The 14,870-nt window shown below is 43.4% G+C and overlaps 1 protein-coding gene across 2 annotated transcripts in view; it reads left to right on the top strand.

Moving 5' to 3' along the window:
* The window catches only part of MAN1C1 (mannosidase alpha class 1C member 1), a 71,606-nt gene that overhangs the window by 16,266 nt on the left and 40,470 nt on the right, over positions 1-14,870 (top strand). For both annotated transcript variants that reach the window (XM_059729521.1, XM_059729522.1), the window contains exon 2: positions 6,532-6,628. In XM_059729521.1, the coding sequence (XP_059585504.1) occupies positions 6,532-6,628 (97 nt within the window). The remainder of the gene's footprint in view (positions 1-6,531; positions 6,629-14,870) is intronic.

Raw genomic sequence — 14,870 nt, 5'->3', positions numbered from 1 at the left:
AGTTGCTGGTGGCCAGGTCAGGATTACAGCGTGTATAGCTTGGATGTGGCATTTCGCCCCGCTGCCTGTTGCTTCCATCTCTCTGAAATCCTTGGGATGACTAATTTTGCCTTGCCGGAGGCGCGGAGAACTAAATCATTTAGCTTTAATTATGCTTGTACATGTAGTAGTGCCATGCATAGTCACTTGGGTAGGAGCACTTTTATGTCTTATTCCTCACCACTTTCCTGGGGTAATATCATCCCTATTTTCCAAATGGGTGGAGTGAGGCCCAGAGCCGCTGAGAAGGACTTGGAGATAGCGGAAGAGCAGGGAATGGGATTTTACCACCAGCTTCCATAGGGCTATGATTTCAACCCAGGAGTCCTGCCCCGAGTTCAGACCTTGCGTACTCACCACCTTGGGGCTGAGAGAGATTAATGCAATGCATGTGTTTAACTTTATTTAAATGAGGGAAAGATCTGCCTATAGCCTAGAGAAATGAGACCTATTATGGCTGTCAGGTGTCTGAAAGCTGGTTAAATGAAAAACTCTCCCTCTCCCTTAGCGTTTTATTCAAGGTTAGAAGCTAACATGGCTGCTTTAAAACAGACAGGTTTGCCAGTGTGTCTGTAAATTGCTTCAGTTCCTATTGGGATCTATTGGATTTACAGTAATCTTTAATTATAAAATGTAATTACTTCAGGATGGATTATCAGTGTTGCTGTCCACTTCCACGTGTTGCCTGGTAACATACTCATGCACCGTAGCCAAGTCTGTTCTGCTAGTTACAGTCTTTTAAAATTTGTGAAGTAAAAGCCTGTGGATATTAGGACTCGTCTAAATGAAACCTTTCAATCAAGTGATGCAGCACTTACATAACATTTTCCTCTTCGCTAAAAGTGTTTCAAAGGACTCTGTCCAACATCAGAAGGCCTAGAAGTCATTCAGCTTGGCAGTGGTTCTTTGAGTCCATCGTTGTATTCATACTCCATCCTTTAAAAAACTACTCCCTAGGGCTGTGTGTGTATGTATTGCTGCACACGTAAAATCATATCAAAGAATAACTTGAGCACCTCGGGTTGGAAACTGACATCACGGCATTGACGCTGGTGGAACTGCTTTGATTACATCACTGCTTGGGAGTGAGATTAGAGCGGCCCCAATCGTTATCGTGAAGTCAAAGTGACTCCTCGTCTCGCACACGCACACACGCCAGTCCCTTCCGTTTTCCCTGTTGCCCTATGGGGCTTCAAGAAAATGAGAGGCGGGTCCTACCTGACGGTATGGATGATCTTCACTCAAAAAAATGGGAAGAAAGCCATGCACCAGTTCTGAGGGAGGAAGCATATGAAAAAAAGGAATTAAAAATTACATCAATATTATTATTGGAAGACCCCAAGCTTGTAAATTTTTACATCTTTTTATAGCCAGCTTAAATATTTTAGAGGGAGTTAAGGGAAAGAATTAAAAAAAAAAAAAAAAAGCAAAAAGAGCCTTGAAAGTGGTTATCTTGTAAAGATAATTGCTTTGTATAATGTTCCTGGGAAGCTCTTGAAGAGGAGTGATTGGTTGGCATGTTTAAATTTCATCTCTTAGGCATTTACTAATTATCCCAGCCTAGATGGATAAAACTAATCAAATAGCTGTTTGGCAATTCTCTGCATTTTGAAATCTAACTGGGCTAAACATAACAAGAGCAAATACTAGTGCTGCTGTGGGGGGGGGTTCCCCTCTCTGATTCCCTCTCACTTCTACAAGTAGATTTAACCCAGGGTTTTTAATGACTTGGATGCTTTAGATGCATATATTAAACTTCAACCAAAGCAATGTGCATGTCTGTCTTCATAGCACAACATTACTTTGGTAACAGTGTGTGGCTTTTTTATTGTGAGCTCTGTTTCTCCGTCATAGGCCCAAAGGGTTTCCTTTTGAGGTGCCTAGATTACAGAACTAGCAGAAGATTTTTATGGCCTTGAATTCCAGTGGTTGCCTGTCTTCTTCCATGCCATCTTACCGTTCAGAACCAGACGTCGGACTTCTCACGTGCTAAGCGCCCTCTGCTCCATTTCAAGTCAGTGGAAATGAGCACACGCTGAACACCAATGAAAAGATTCTAGGACAGAAGAGCAGGAATAGTCAATTTGCACTTGTCCAAAAGCTTCCATGATGTATAGCTTTGGACCTGAGCCATAAAAGCAGTGCCAGACCAAGGAACCAATGAAGCCCTGACATCGTGGGATTTTTTTAATAGAATTTGTATTGATAATTTGATTCATTGCATAAACATTCAGCAAGTGCAGTGATGCCCATTCTGCTGATTTACGAGCCATGCGAGGACATACAGACAAACATGAAAGGAGATGAGAGTCGAAGCTATGTGGTAACAATGCAGGCATACCCATTTGGCACTGGCAAAGAGGAAGTGTTTGAGGAAGTATTAGCGGCTTGTATTGCATTTTGTGACTGTAGTTAAAGAGGCACTCTAAGATGAAATTTTGCCCAGATTTTTTTTTTTTTTTAAAGATTTTAAAAATACCCCAAATTAAGTCCGTTTCAAACCGTCTTTTCTGTGCTCTGTGATTGAGACCATAACACTGCAATGTTAAGAACCTGCAAGCTGTTCTGTGCCCAACACCCATTGATGTCAGGTCCCTCTAAAACAGCTTATAGGATTGAGGCCATAACTGGCTTCCCTTGTCTGAAGTGAGAGGAGTACAAAATTACGCCTGGCATAAACAGCGAGAAGGAAATTATATCGACAGTGTGCATTTTCAAGTACTTCAGTGTTGCTCTACTAAGTAAAAAAATATATATATTTATGATGCAGTATCAAAGCTTGACAATGCTATCGAAAATGGTAGTTGGAAATCTGTGGGGGAAATAAGGTGGATTACACATCTCGGAGAGGAAAAGCAATTTGACAAGTTCAGTTATAACTCAGAATCTGCGCTATAAATCAACGGGAAGGTGGGGTGATTAGAATTGCAGGGTCAGATCAATAATTGTCCCATCGGGTGGCATGTAGCACATGGGCAAGCACAACATCTGAAGCCGCGAACCAGCTTGTGTAATTTCCGTAGCCCTAATACCAATTTTTTTTCCAGCTGTAAAATGACATAGTATTAAAGCTCTGGATATATCATGAGTTGCCAGAGTCTGAAATGATAGAAAGTGTTCCTTTTTAACCTTGGTGTTTCATCATGAACCAGACATTAGCATCACGTTGTGCTGATTTTTCCATTAGCAGTTTTTTCCCCCCTGTATCATTTTCAGCAAGACTTTTGTAGCCACCATCATCTAAAATGCTTCAGAGCTAGATACCAGGCCTTTAAACCATATAGAAATGTAGGATTTCTACTTTCTGATGCATGATTAATCTCAAGTCTGGTGGCTTGTGAAATGTGCTGCTAAATTGGAACTGAACAAGGGTGTTGCAGAAGGGCTGAGTTGGTAGAATGGTACAAAAACTTTTGGCACACTTACACTTACCCAAATGCTGCTTCTGGACCAGTCACTGGGGAGAGTCTGGAGTACAAGAGAGAACCACATCATGGATCTTGCTACACAAATAAACCAGTGTTTTAGAAACTGCAGTTGAGTTGTTTTTTCTCATGCAAAGGAAAAACAAACCTTTCAATATCTCTAGGCAGCATATCATATCTACTCTGATCTCTAGGATTATCAATCCAGAACAATATAAAAAAAGAAGTTTCTTTTCTTAGCCAGCATAGCTAAGCAGGAAATCATTTTGTACTGACACTTTTCATAACGCCATAACAATTTCAGATTCACAATGGTTGTATAGGCAAATAAAGGAAAAAAGCAAAAATGCAGCCCCGTGAGGAAAGAGAGAGGCTCTGTACATTCGTTTGCCCAGATAGCATTTGGGGTGGGATGTTTGGGGCTTACATCTTCCGGTAAAACACTTGGTCAGGGAGTTCCTTGTAAAAATGCTGGCAGAACAGCCCTAACTCTCGATGGGTGACAGAATCAACCCCTTGGAGGCTGGCAGTGCGGTGCTTTGTACCAGCAAGCAAGTGAACTTCCATCCTTTAATAGGAAGGGAGCTCCTATTAAAGTCTGCCACTAAACTTGAAGGCAAGGTGGGAGCAATTTTCTTGCCTTGAATGGTGATGTTAACCCTCTCGGGATGCCACTGATCCATCTGTGCAAAAGAGAACAGGCCCCTGGGAATCCAGGAGACTTTGAAGAGCAAATATTTTGCCGTTTGCAGTATATCAGAACCGAGCAGCGGGTGTTATAGGAATGCCAGGCAGGATGGCCCATTAAACTCCTCTCTCTGCTTTTTATCCTCACCTAGTTCAAAGGTGAAGTTGTACACGTGTGGAATTCCTTGACAGCAGTGGACGTTTTTCCAGCTAGGTGGAACTGCTATCTATTCAGCCAGCAGCGAGAGGGGTACTGCCTTCCTCTCTTAGGATCTCGAAGGGAAAACAAATGAACAGGTTCCACAGTCCCTTCTCCTCCTGCACCTGAGTCCTTATCACCGACTGCAGGAAAATATTCTTCCTGGGAGCCCTTTGAAGAATAAACACAAAGTAGGGCTGTCCTACTTTTAATGGACTATACTAGCATCCATCCTTGAAGGATGAAAGAGCATTGCTGAATATTATCAAGGAAACACCCTAGAGCTCCCTAAAGACCACTCCTAAGAACATGAGAAAAACAATGAAAAATTCCTATTAAAAATGTCACTAAAAAACCTCGTAGAGCTAGAAAAAAATAAATGAAAGCCTTGAGTCATATGATTGATGTCTCCTCGAGTGCCTTTTATGGGGAGGCTGTTTCTTTACCGGTCATGACTTGGGTTTCTCAAATCAATGAGCTTTAGTGACTAATTCATCCCACTCTGAATTTATAAAGCCAGAGTAGCTTTCTTTATTCAGCCAAAAGTCGTCCTTCTGGTGGTATTGGAGCCTGAATGTTATCAGTCAGTTCTGCAAATGTTTATCCCCATTCATACAACCAGCTCTGTGAAACTTTACTTTGGAAGCTGGATGCTTAAAAAAAAAAATTACTGGTGATGTGGTTTTTTGTGCGTGTGCTAATTAAGGTGGAGCCTGCCAGATACTCGCTACACTGGGTTTGGGACATGTACAGCTGGAGGGGAAAAGACAAGAGAAGGCAGCTAAAAGTGTTGGCCTGAATATTTAGTCCTCAATAGATCAAGGAGTTTGGATACAGACAGCGGCAGTGGTTACATAAGGGGGATTGTTTTCATCAGACTTTCCCCCTCATCTATAATCTGTGAAGTGCCTCACTACAATAGGAAATACTTTATCTTGGGTAAGCAGAGGCAGAAGATACTGTTGATCCTCCAAAGCCACGTTCCTCTCTGACTTCACGCCAGAGGAGGAGTTGAAGGAAAGCGCAGGTCACGTAAAAAGCTCTGGTGGGACCTGGGCAGAGCAGGGCTGCGGGGACTCGTAAAAGGTGGTTTTGTTTAAGGGAAGCAGATGAGTGTGACCCTTTGATCAAGCGAACGCGATACCTGTCAGTTTAAATGTTTTCTTCCAGCTGGAGCCAACGGTGTGTGTGGAAGGAAGAAGCTGTATTTGTTGGCATCCGTACCAACCAACCCACTAGTCCTGAGGCCTCCCCGGAAGGTGAACTCGGTGACTTCTCGGAAGCCTATCCCAGTTCAAACAGCTCTGGTCAGAGCTGTGTGCCTTGGAAGGGGCTTTTCAGAAGTCATCGTGTCCCTCTTCCTGACTACTCAGGGTTCTAGCAAAGAGATGCTATTGAGTCCTGACGGAAAGATCTTGGATTCTCCCCTTCTCCTGTAAAACATCTGCTATTACATTCACTGAATTAAGGGTCACATTAAACATCACACTGTTTTAAGCTTTTCTTAATGTTTAACCTAAAAACAGAGTCTTCTCTTTCTTCTAGAGAATCCAGTGCATGGCATGGCCCAGTTGATGCCTCCTTTTAAAGCCTGTCTATATAAATATGCTCACATTCTGTAGCAGGGCAGCTGAAGGGTTAGTCCTATGGTCACCTAATAATCCGTATCAAAAGGAGCTTTATACTGAAAACATACTATCTATTGGGGAGGAATTTTTGAGTTGCCAGCTTCAGCAGTTACCTTTTCAACCCAGTTTTAACTGTCATTCTGAGATATCTGCGGTTCTTGGGTAGAAGATGGCAAGTTCGAAGGAATTGTTCAACTAGAGTTGCCATTGAGCTTTACAACAAAGTACCAGAGGAGAAACAGGTACACAGTGTCTTGTACTCTGGAAACATCCCAGTCCCAAATTTATGTGCCAGAACTGATGGCTCCACACTGTCACGGTTGAAGTATGACCTAGTAAAAGTGAAACACCAAGTGGGAACCTCTGGCAGGATTCTGATGTAGATGGTGAAGTTCGGCTTAGGTTTTTGCCTTTAGTATGGAACCGGCAATTACTGGGACTTGCCTCTAATTGGAATCAAGCCTTACACTGAGTTTGAAGTTTAATAAAATCTCATCATTTTGCAAAGTGCTTTATTTTTAACTTTTTTTTTCCCTTTTTTTTTTTTTTGCAGATGATGAAGTTTGCTTGGGACAACTACAAGCTATATGCACTAGGAAAAAATGAACTTCGGCCACTAACTAAGAATGGGCACATTGGTAACATGTTCGGTGAGTTGTTGCTGTGTTAATGCAGTATTTAAAGCCTGCATTACCTTGGCCTCTTTCCGCTTTCCCTTTTCACAAAGTGGGTAGAGATGGAACTGGGGCTGGGCTGTTCAAAGTCCTTGGTTTCAGGATTGACATGTTTAAGTCCCAGGGGATTTCTGTGGCAGCTTGGGCATCTGGGCTCTTGGAAACCCCCAGCTAAGATCACTTTATTTATAGCCAGCACACAATGTGTCTAAGAGTTGCAGAGCCGTTATAAAACTGACCAATTTTGTTACTAAAGCAGGAAGTCACTCCAAACCTGATAATGCTGCTGCTGCCCTAGCTTGTAAACGTCAGGTTCTGACCAAATGGAGTGTTTTTCCTCGAATTGCCTCACTGGTGAGCAAGGATTTGGATCTCATGAAATATTGAATAAGTGAATCAATATTAAAGATGCTTTGCACTGTGTGCTTACTGACTTGTAAAATTTTGCTCTTTAGCAAATTACATTTTTTGGTAACTTGCATAATTCCAGTGCTAAACAGCCGGCACTTTCTTTTTTTGTATTTCTGAGCTGTTACCTAGACCACTTTGGATATTAGTCTATTCTTTTCCATTTCACTAGCATATCAAAGTGACTTTCTGCTTGGCTCCATCTTCTACAGCATGGCCTATGCTAAAATGATTACGCTGAAGGGAAAGTGCCCAGCATTTGGGGAAGTGGTAACAAAAGGAAGGGCTGGCCATTTCCTTTTAACCACTCCTTTCACTTCCCTCCAACAAGAGGTCGTGTGAAGAGGAAGGCTCTTTCTTCTCCTGTTTCAGCAGGGGTGTCCCCAGACCCTATCCTGCCCACAGTTGGATGTAATATCCCAGAGTCCTGTACCCAGGGAAGGGTGGAAGTTGATTTGTTCAGTGAATAAACAGTGACAGAGGCAGTGAAAATAAACCCTTTACTCTCTTCTGTGAGGCTGCTAACCCCTTCCAGCTCAGAAGCTCAGGGCTAAGCATGATCCTCAACCTCAGATGCCCTGTAGGTACAGTTTTAATGTGCATTCATAAGGTGATAATTAGGTTTGTGGAAGTGTGTGAAGAATCTGAGCATGATGGGTTGGAGCGGTTTCAGCATGAGGGTGCTGAATGAGAGTTCGGATGTGTTGGCAAAGCACAGTAGGGATCTCAGAGCAGCTGGTATCTTCGGAGAGGATGGGATGGTGTGTAGTGTAGTTGTGGGACTGGAGACCTGACTTCCATTTGTAGCTCTGTCTGGAGTCCCTATCACCCCGGACAAGGTACTTCACTTTTCTTTTGTTTCCTTGAGGCCTGTACTGACATCACAGAAAGTGCCTTTGTAGAAGAGGGTGGGGATGTTTGCATTGTGTCTTCTTGTGGTATTTGGGGCTCCAGAGATTGCTGTCCCTCATTTTTATTACCAAACCCTTCCTCTCTTTCTCCCCAGGACCGAGACCATGCCCCATACGCCCCTCCAGAACTGCGTCCCACATCTTGCCTCCTAGTTCAGACTTTGCATTTTCCCGTAGGTTTGGTGCGTCAGAGCTTTTCTCTTCTGCTGAACTTGTCAGAATTCCCAAAGGGAGATGGCTGTAAACAGACCAAAATATTGAAAGGTTTTAAATGCGTTTATCTTGCTAGAACAATTGGTGGTACTTGTGCTGGCTTGTAACATGTCTGTGAGGGCTCTCAAGGAAAACACCCTGGAGCCCAAGGGTTTTGCAGACGATTGCTGAAGAGATGCTACGTGGTGCATTTCTTACAGCTAAATGATTTTTTTTCCCCTTTCAAACTGCTGCTGACTCTAGACATGAAGCATCAGGCAGTCCCTTGCCATGATCGTGCATCCCTGTTGTATTCAGAAGCATTTTAAAATTATGGGGGGTACTGATTTCTTTTTTTCTCTCATAATGCTTTTTTTTTTACTCAAGCCACAGATGTATCGTAGGCAACCCTGGTATTCTCCTGACTGGAGGTGTCAAAACTCAGCTGAGATTTCTCTACAGCTGCTTCTGTGTGGGAGGGAGGACACCTCTTTGGGGCTATTTTAAAACATGTTTGTGCGACTGAAAAGTAATCAAGTTCTTCAGGGGTGATACATTTTTCCTGTTGTGGAAGTGATGCTCATTTATGGCCAAGCCTTGGTTTTCAGCAGCCTCCCCCTAAGGGAAGCAGGGGAACTGCTTTTTATCGAATATATTCTGGCAAATGGCAGCAGAAGCACAAAACAAACATTCACCTTCTGTTCCTGCCTTCGATTCTGTCTGTGCTGTTATGGAGCACTGAAGTGTTAGCGTTCGTCTCGCCAGCCACCGGGGTGGGGAGCAGGGCCAGAACTCCTCCGCTGGAATGTCCCCACCTCGATTCCTTCCTCCCCAGTGAGCTAATTCTGCTGATAAGGGGGCCACGTAGAACTGCCCCATCACATCTTCCCAGTTTTCTCCCATGTGATATTCCTTCCCATTCAGTGATTGAGGGAGGAATTCCTTTTGGATCCTATGCCTAGAGATACACCATTGGCTAGGCTGGATGGCATGTCTGCCTTCTTCAGCAGGGCACGGACTTGGAGACAAGATTCCAAACTTATTTAACCGCTGGTCTTCTATGGTAAATTTGTTCTTATACAGGCAGTCCTCGGACTTGCGACGCAATTGGTTCCTGAAAACGGCATCTTCAGTCAAAATGTTGTAACTTGGAACTGATTTTCCCATAGGAAACCATGTTATAAATGGGGGATTGGTTCCTGAACCAAGGCCCGATACCCTATTTTCACCAAAGATAACGCAGACTTTTGTACTCAATCAATTATAGGTAAGTAATATAGCTACATAATGCGTTTATATTGTAAATAGCAATCCTATTGATTTGGAAGGACTTCTTTGAGGTGACTTTGCAGGACTTTTTGAAGGACTCTTGGTTGGACTTCTTGAAGGGTTCTTGGCTGGAATCTTTTCAGGAGTCTCGGCTGCAGGTTTTTCTGGAGTCTTGTTGGCTTTCTTAAAGAAGGTGTCCGAGGAAGTTTGGAGAGATGTGCTCCAGGGAGACGGGTGGCGCAGCGAACTCGTTCGTCAGCATCGCGTTGGATCAAGTGTTGTAAAGTTGAAACTGACGTCAGAAAGTCGAAAGGGTGTCAGTTTATAAATGTTGTAAGTGCCATTCGTTGAACCCGAAACTTGTTACTTTAAGTAACATGCTTAGAATTTGATGCTTCTGATCAGCTGGCACCAAGACGCTTCTAATTTTCTGTGCATAATGAAAGGGCCATCAAAATGGTTAGCGGGTTGGGGCACATGACTTCTGAGGAGAGGCTGAAGGAACTGGATTTATTCAGTCTGAAGAAGAGAAGAGAAGACTGAGAGGGGACTTAATAGCAGCCTTCAACTACAAGCAGGGGGGTTTGGAAGAGGATGGAGCTGGACTGTTCTTAGTGGTGGCTGATGACAGAACAAGGAGCAATGGGTTCAAGTTGCAGCAGGGGAAGTTTAGGTTCGATATTAGGAAAATCTTACTAGGAGGATAGTAAAACAGCCTCTCTGGAACAGGCTCCCCAGAGAGGTGGTAGACTCTGCATCCTTGGAGGTTTTTAAGACCCGGCTAGACAAAGCCTTGGCTGAGATGATCTAGTTAGGGCTGGTCCTGCTTTGAGCAGCAGCTTGGACAAGATGTAACCTCCAGAGGTCCCTTCCAACCCTCACTTCCTATGATTCTGTAACTCACGTATACAAATGTAAATGAGTAAATTATGACTCTTGCAATTTGAAACCCATTAGAGATCATTAGTCAGCTTTCCATCTTTACAGCGGGGTGAACACGCTGTAGAACATATCACCTACACTTGGTGATATCACTGAGAGCTAGTGCCTTGAAGTGATGAATCATGCCGCTAATGGTATGAGGAAGGATCTATCATGAATGATATAATCCCAGGTCACACTGCACTCTTATTTTGCTCTAACTTCAGTTTTCATTATTCCCCTTGATTTTCTTTCTCCATTTTATAAGGGGCCAGACTTGAGTGGGATCTGTGCGTGCCCATCATCTCTCAGGATCAGGCCCACAGGATATTTATTTAGGAAAGATATTGGTCTGAAAATGACGCTGTCTTATTAAACCGAGAAAAGAAACACCTGGCTAGAATTGGTAGAAGTATTTTTTTTTTTTAATTTGAGTTTTGGTTTGCATCTCCAGTAAGATTTGAGTAATTTAATCCCTGCCATCCTCGGTATCTCCAGGTTCCTATCTTTCATGTTGCTGAGCATAAACAAATGTTTATATAGCATATCTCGATCCTTGGAGTGAGAGAGCTGGGGGAAGATAAAGTTATGTACTGAGGTGTTTCACATGCACTTCTCACTATAACTGTGGTATAACAGACTTATTATTCTGCCCTCTCCCCGTATCTGTCATGGCCTCTTATTTTTCTGACAAAATGTTTTTAAATCCCGTTAGCTCTGCAGCATTTCTGTAGCTATGGGAGAGCAGACTGGCATCTCTTTCTGCTTGTGCATCAACCAAATTGTCAGTAACATTTTGATTGCAGGGTCTTTATTGCAGCGATAAGGTAAGAAGCTTGATTTTTCAGATATTTCATGGAGTGTGCAAGGCTGACAGTTAGAAAAATCCATCTTTTGACTTGTAACCTGAGCTAATTTGCTCAGAAATCACTGACAGCAAATAAATATGGAATCTCACAATACCATTATACAGTCACTTTTCACAGCGTAACAGCTCTTTAATATACTAATTTTAGTGTAAAAATATCAATCCCTAACTAGATTTTTTGTCACTAACTGGGAATCTCATTTAGCATCTCAAATTGTCTTGTCAAGGCTGCTGCTGCTTTCAGCAGAAGCTGAATTTGTACTTCTTTGTGAGCCTCTGCAAGTTTCTCTGATGTGAATAAATGTGACAACTGTCACATTCGGGACCCAGGCAGGTCAAACGGTCTGAAAACCATGGATCTCACAGCAGCTCGGTATAAATGATGCAAGACGTTTAGAGTTCATCTCTGCGGACAGTTCTTGGTATTGTTCCATGTTGGAGTGTTTTGGTGACGGAGTACACAGAGCGTGCACAGTAGATTGGGTCTGTGGACACTGTATCAACAATTCTTGGAAAATCAGTGGGTGCACAGATTCAATTCATGTACTTGGCTCGGGTGCCTGCGAGCTTCCTGCGCTGTGCTGACAGTTTGTTTTGATGAGAGGATGTCATTGGCCCCAGCTGCTGGGAAACCAGGCTGTTTTGGATCCCTTAGCTGGACAGGGATTGCAACAGCTTGGGAAAAGCGAAGGGAAGGTGATGAAAATATATGGTGTAATGCATTCGAGAAGGTACCAAATAGATGGTTCCAGAAATGGAAGGCCTAACCCAAGGTGCTGGGAAAGCATTTCACACACTTGCTACAATCATAGACTCATAGAAAATGAGGGTTGGAAGGGAGCTCAGGAGATCGCATCTAGTCCAGCCCCTGCTCCAAGTAGGACCAGCCCCAACTACATCTCAGCCAAGGCTTTGTCTAGCTGAGTCTTCAAAACCTCCAAGGATGGAGACTCCACAGTGTCTCAGAATAACTTACTATCCAGGTCTCATTTAGTCTTTGGTCTCTGTGAGACTGTCTTCCAAAGGATCAACTAGTGCCAATTCTGTGGGTGGTCTTTATGATGCAGACGCACCTCTACTAAACTATTGCCACCTAAACTCCTTTTTATATGAACTTCTGCTATGGTCCTAGCAGTTTTAGCTTTTGGTCACCATGAACTGGAGTTGCTGGGATCAGACGGGTTCTTTGGATACAAAAGGTTTCCTGTCCCATTATCAGTCCCTTGAACTATTCATTCTCCCTGTTGACTACACATTTTCCAAATAGCTGCATGCTTTGTTACCAGTGATTTAGTGAGGAGACAATAAAGCTGGCAAGTAAGCTACATAAGCCAATTAGAAGCAATGGGAGTTGATGTATATGTATTTAATACTGGGAAGGTAATTGGATGAAAATATTTAATAGCAGCATTCTTGGTGCAAGAAGAGAAATGTTAAACTCCGAGTGCATGCTCACTCAGTGGAGTATTTTTTGGCTCGTGTTTGTGCCTTTTTTCCTGTGATCACAAAATTGCAGAGCCCTGGAGTGTCATTTTATGCGATTAAAAAAAAAATGTTCTCTGAATTTGCAGAATTATTCCCTTCAATTGCTGCATATCATATTATGCTTTTTGCTTCACGTCCTTTTTAAGGAGAAACCTATTCCCCTCCCCCCTGCAGCACTAATGAAGATGTTTCCGCTGTTCCCGGAATACTGTCACTTGCTAGCTGCTTCTGAGAGGAGCTTATTACCCAGATGAATATTATTTTTAAGGAAAGGCATTTTGAGTTTACACTGGCTTCTGCTGCTGCAGAAATCTGTAGCACCAAACTTATTTCCTGTCAGCATGAAGCTGTGATTCAGGATATCCATCCAAGCATCAAAGTTGTTGGGTATTTGTTGGATGATTCATACTGGAGCTGACATTTATCCCTGTGTTTTTTCCCCTCCTCCCACCTGCCAAAGATTCATCCCTCCAGACAAACAGGGCACATCATTAGCCCTCCCACAGACACATACCTGTGTGTGGATCAGGGCTAGGGACGGTTGCTCCCTCATACTCAAAGGCAGCCTGTCTATACTTGGAGGCTTCTTCAGTTGACGGTAGGGTACAAAATGAAGTGCAGTAGCTATTCCACAATAGCTGTGTGTGTGGATGCCTAATTCTAGTGTAGCTTACTCCACGTTGTCATTCCTGAATAACGCCATGGGAAGACAAGTTCTGAAATCCCTGAGTGCACACCATAGCGGATCAGCTGCCCATGTTCATCTCGCCAGACATCTCTCCTTGTGTGGAGTGATGGAGGTCTCCTGAATCGGGAGGTAAGGCTGTCGTCTCCTGAACTCAGACCTTCCATGTTGCTCTGTGGGACCTTATCACTGGGATAGTCTGTCACCACTAAAACCACCTCCTTATTGTGGTTACCACAGCGAGGCATAGTTACTCATTTGTAGGAAAAAGCAATTTGCTTTCAGCCCCACATCTCTGAATGCTCTTGAACAGGAGTCAGCAACCTACAGCCCGCTGGCTAAATCTAGCTCACTAAGCGAGTTTTTATTCAGCCCGCAAAGGTGGGACACCAACAGCAATCCAGTAGCAAGTGAATCGGCAGCTGGGTCACGGGAGGGGTGGCAGAAATTCGTCAGCAGGGGGAAAGTGGGGGTGGTAGCCGTGGCAGGTGGGACGTAAGTGGTGGCTCACCTCCAGACCAAGCCACGTTTTAGTTCAGCTTGCTGTCCCATGCAAGGTTGCTGATCCCTGCTTGAAGATTTCCCAGCATGGTATGTGCCCTGATTTCTGACACTGCTTAATCATCAGCATGGTAGCAGTCTGCATAAGACCAGTGCAGGGATCGCAGTGAATTCTTAATTTTAGTTGGGTGCTATTTCCCTTTTCACATATAAAGGTTATAACAAATTCCAAAGGGAAATGTAGTATGATAAAGGAAAGCAAGTGGGGAAAGAAAAAACCCATACATGCACTGAGAAAACTATACAGATTTGTCAAAGCACTGCGCTGACATCTTGAACTGGGCAAAGTGTTTTCAACAAAGCATTTATTCACCAAGAAAGGCACTTTCAGGGCAGCCCAAACTATTTGTGAATTCAGCAAAGAGTTTTTCAGCTGAAACCAAATGAAAAGTATTTTTGGAAATGTCAAAATGAACCATTCTGAATTGAAACATTTTGGATTTATTTTTTCCAGGCATGATTCATAAGGCACTTAAGGGCCATTCACAAAATGGAGAGGGAGGAGGAGCTGTCCCTGTATTTTACAGCCTGTATTGGATAGGTCTGGTTCACAGCAGAGACCTGAACTGAAGTTTTCTCTCTCTCGGGGGACGAAAAGGACTTTTAGAGTATCCTGCAGCAAGTCTTTCACTCGCTCTTGTTGCAGTTGTCCCACTTTGTCTGAATAATTAAACATTCACTGGGACAAGGGCTGAACCCAGGCTAGCTGCCATCCTAAGTGAGCGGCCCAACTGCCTGTTACTGTTGCTTTCTCTTACGTGTACAAAATAGGACAGTTTCAACAGGACCACTTGGGAGAAACTGCCCCCCAAATTCCTCATACCTGAGAGAGATGCTTAAGAGATGGAAGTTGAAGTTCCTGCTCTGAATCATGGAGAGATGGGGGTTTCAACCAGGATGTCCCATGTCCTGAGTGGG

The sequence above is a fragment of the Alligator mississippiensis genome, chromosome 6 (genome assembly GCF_030867095.1).
Source record: "Alligator mississippiensis isolate rAllMis1 chromosome 6, rAllMis1, whole genome shotgun sequence".
NCBI lineage: Eukaryota > Metazoa > Chordata > Crocodylia > Alligatoridae > Alligator > Alligator mississippiensis.
This window is presented reverse-complemented; position numbering and strand designations above follow the sequence as displayed.